This window comes from Acyrthosiphon pisum, chromosome X, assembly GCF_005508785.2.
Source record: "Acyrthosiphon pisum isolate AL4f chromosome X, pea_aphid_22Mar2018_4r6ur, whole genome shotgun sequence".
NCBI classification, from domain to species: domain Eukaryota; kingdom Metazoa; phylum Arthropoda; class Insecta; order Hemiptera; family Aphididae; genus Acyrthosiphon; species Acyrthosiphon pisum.
In genome coordinates, this window is record NC_042493.1 from 100,734,517 (window position 1) to 100,739,138 (window position 4,622).

The following is a 4,622-nucleotide window of genomic DNA, read 5'->3' on the forward strand; positions in this document are numbered from 1 at the left end:
CACATGCGGGTGCGGCGTCCTCTTAACTTTAATGTGTTAGAAAATATATTAGAACGCTACTAGAACGCTACATTCTAATAAGTATTATTATTTATTATTAATGACACTTAATCTAAAGGTATTTGAAATCATACGTGATATTTGGTATATAGAAATATAATAATTGTAAAAAAACACACAACACTATAGTGATTTAAAATCAACCTTAAATTAATAGGTATCTAATCAGGCAATTAAAATGTAGTTTATTAATTGTACCTACACCCAAGATCAAAAACAACAGTATTTATAGTTACTAAATTATCAAATGAATAACTTTCTTATTTACCTACAAACTTCATAAATAAGTACAAAAAATTACACAAAAATATTGAATTTTGGTTATATTATAATTGATTTGGTAAATGTTTAACAGCAGTACTAATTTAGGAAGATTCCTCCTAATTATTGTTATTTAAAAATATTTTACAAGCATACCTAATATTTTTCTTGCATTAATGTGCAATATTATAATAAAAAGGAACAAAAACTTACTATGTATATTGTGTTATATATAATCTAAGCTATAGTTAGTGTTTTCGTATCTAAATTTAATTAACTGTTACATAAAAACAATAAGTTATACGTAGCCAAATATACCCGGGATACAATATATTATCTATATTATGTCCTGCTCAGTAACAAGTGAGCTATAACTATTACTCACGTAATGTTTTTGCACCAAAACGCCGGGCCATAAGTGCATTCTCGCGAGCCGAGCATTTGGACATGTCTCTGGACGAAGATGGTTTCAGCATCAGCCGAAGCACCTGAGCACGAAAAGAAAAAAAAAATTAAAGTTGACTAGGGGCCGCCGAACACAGAGTGCACGGTGTTGTATTTTTCGATAATAACATTATACAACATTACAGGTGGTCGTTTTAGTTGAGTACTTACCGGAGGACAGCAGTGCGACGAGCCCGAAAAACACCAGCGGCCCGCAAAGGCGGACACCACTCGCGGCACAGGTCATCGTCAAGGTTCTTCTCGACGACGGTATTACGTTTATACGATTGCGTTACACGAAAATATAATAATATTATGTATTATACTTAATATTATATTTTATGCTGATCGGACGTTGTTCATCAAGCGTACAACGTGAGACGATGTCGTACGTCGGTCTGGTCGCGACGACAATAATAAGCGGCGATGACAATGACAATTATCGTTAGTCTGACAACATAGTCACAGAGGTCGGACGAACAGACGACAACAAACAATAAAATATATGAAACGTGAAAACGTGAAAACGGTTTTGTTTGAGGTTGGATCTGGAATACGAGAGGGAAACAGGTGATATTACGACGGTTACGACGGCCCCTGTTGCTGAACCGCTCGGACCTTGTCGCGGGGGGGGGGAGGGGGAATTGTGAATAGCGATGATGTTGTCCGCGGCACTTCGATCGGATTGGTGTGCGGAGCGGTAGGAAGGGGGTAGTAGCTGTTGTTGTACTATACCACAAATAATGTGGTAAATATTTTTCTTATCATCAAAAATACGCCGACAACAGCAAGCTAACAAATTCAAAATCCCACGCTAACATACTTGATTGGCTTCCTTTACGCTGCCATTTTTGTTTTTATCATCAAATATTTGATCGAGAAGGGGTATATTATATGCAATTACCTTGTATTTTTCAACCCTGTTAGTAGGTAATGAAGCGTATGCGGCGCACATATTATAGAATAATAATAATAATAATAATAAACCTTTGCGTCCAATCGCGTTCATTATTGTAATATTGTCACGTATATTATGCGTATAGATAATATGTAGACATGTATTCAATAGTCATATTATAGAAGTAGTTTTAATTTTATAATGCGTGTCATTTTTGATTCTATGAACATGCAAGCCAGCTGATCAAAATTAAACCGTCGCGACAAATGGCAATGTATCATCGACGCATCTATCGATTTTCTATCAATTTATTATAAAATTATATTTTAATGATGGCACTTTTTAGACCTAGCCCCTACCTACCTCCCAGACGCGACCTTCGGACTTACATAATATGAACGGCTTTAGCGTTTTCGGGTTACGTGAAAAACAAAACAACGGTCATTTGTTCGGCGATTTTCAAAAAGAATCCAACGATGTTGCGTAAATGCATAAATAATGATACCTAATACTTGATAATAAACTAAAATCAATACAGCTTGTGGTTGAAACTTGGAAGTCACTAATAATGTTGATGCGTTGATTGTCCCAACCAATAGTACAAATGTACAATAATTATTTAGTATTTGACAGGACTACGGCTTTAAAATAAAAAACAATTTTCTACAGCCGTCGTCGTTAGTTATCACTTATGTATGTCTTTTACAGTCATACGAGCCCTGCGTGATCTAATGAAAGGAAAATCTCAATCAAAACTGTTCGATCTGACAGTGTCCACAAAAATGGAATTCACAATTTTTTGAAACGCCAGTCATACTATTACCTATACGAAACGCTTGTGAAAATTAGCGTAATTCGTGCAATTGCATACCGGGGCTAATGTGCACTTTACCAGCTCATGCCCATGCAAAATTTTAAATCTTTTAGAGCCTTGTTTTTTTGGATCTTACTCATTAACTATTTAAGAACAATGGTGCAATCAGAATTTGTCAGTCGGACTTGGTTTCGAAGTTCGCAATTTTGCGTTTGGTACAACCATTTATAAATTATACTTCTAATTTTTAATTTAAGATGTCTAAATATTTTTTTATAACAAATCAAAAATATACAAACATATAATATCATTAGTTTTTTTTTTTATGGTTATTAAATATAAAATGTGTGCACGGTCTTGTTAAAGAGCTTACATTAGATAATATATTAATATAGGTATTTTACTATGACCAAATGTATAATTTATAAAAATAGATTGATATTGTCCTAAGTACACAGATTTAAAAAGAACAAAAACTAATTATACAAATTTTGATTAGACAATGATGATTAAATGTGACAAAAGTCAAAATGTTTAAATGTAAATATTTTTATTGTTACTTTATAGTTTATTAGTGTATAATTATTATGTAAAACATAATAAAGAAAAGTAATAGTAAACTAATGTGTCTGCTCACTACTGTCTACAACTTAAATGTAAAAAGATTGTATTTAAAAAATTGTATTTTGAACAAAATAAGTATTAATGAATATTATTCTCAAAGTATTCGAATAATTTTTTGAGTATTCCAGAATGGTATTCTAAATATATTTTGTGAAAATTATTCGAATACGTATTCCGAATACAAAATAAAAGTATTATTTAAAATACTGCCATATCGGTAGCTATATTCAGGAAGGTTATCGACAACAGTATTGGATTATGTTCTCTATATAACTGTGCAAATAAATACAGTTATTAAAATACCGTTCTTCAATTTTTAATATAAAAAATGTGGTGTCGCCGCCGTAACAATATGTCAAAAAAACTGATTCTGAACAGTGTATATTAAGTTTAAAATAACCGTGCTTACACCGTGTTCAAAAACATACTGTGAACTAACCAACGGTGTTAAACTCGTTCACTGAACCATTAAATTAGCGCTGTAGACATCGCCACCGACCGACACACACACACACACAGTCACATATATCTAATCTTATGTATGTCTTACATATATATATGTATACCTTATCTAATCGTTATTTTTTTATGAGTCATTTCGTCTTTGTGAATTATTATATAATACGTAGATTAAAGCTGGTTATCGTACGCCGAAGGATCGGCTGCACGAATATAATTAACACGGCCGCCGTAACATTTTTTTGTCTTCCTCCGTCCGTCATCGTGACCAAACCATCGTCATGAGCAACCAGTCGCGGATATTACAGAAAAAAAAAGTATTATATTGTAAGGCACGAACTGCCAAAATTATTATTTTCGTCAAAACGCGAATCGCGCAATAATTATATTATATTATTTTGTTCGGGCGCGAATCGCCACGCTTTTATTATATTGTGCGGCGCAAATCGCCACACCTTTGTTTATTATTATTTAAGGTAAGGCGAGAATCGCCAGTGTATATTATTTTCTTATTATTATTATTATTATTATTATAAATATAGGATAGGTAGCAGCTGGCCAGCCGAGCACCGTCATATCTGTGAGTTTTTGTATTATTATTATTATATTTTTGTTACCATATACATTCATTGCTCAGCTCAGAATCTAAAAATGTTGTAATTTGTTATACTAGGTATGTTTTTTAATGTATAAGCTACTGGGGGGCTATTCTTGAAAGTAGTAGAATGATATTCGTATACGAATATTTGTACTTTTTCTACTACTTTGACAAAACCGTATTCTTGAACGCCGGTCGTATACGAACGGATTCTATTCTACTACCGGATTCTACTACGAACGGGTCGTGTGGTGTTTAGTAGTAGAATCCTATTATTCGTATACGAATAATCGTTTACGCCGTAACGGCGCACGATTTAATTACGCATTTATATGAACCTAGTACCTAAGCTTATACACTTTTTAATTATGTTATTATTTATACCAATGTATTATATAGGTATTATATTTCACACTTAATTTTCTAATACCTATGTCTAATATCGTGATCATTATTCGTCTCAT

The 4,622-nt window shown here is 32.9% G+C and overlaps 1 protein-coding gene across 1 annotated transcript in view; it reads right to left on the minus strand.

Moving 5' to 3' along the window:
* The window catches only part of LOC100160257 (prosaposin-like), a 9,428-nt gene extending 8,073 nt beyond the window's left edge, over positions 1 to 1,355 (minus strand). Inside the window, exons 1-2 of the mRNA XM_029485346.1 lie at positions 937 to 1,355; positions 707 to 809 (exon numbers count right to left, since the gene is read on the minus strand). Coding sequence (XP_029341206.1) covers positions 707 to 809; positions 937 to 1,012 — 179 coding nt within the window. The 5' untranslated portion in view covers positions 1,013 to 1,355. The remainder of the gene's footprint in view (positions 1 to 706; positions 810 to 936) is intronic.
* Between the last annotated feature and the right edge of the window lie 3,267 nt (positions 1,356 to 4,622).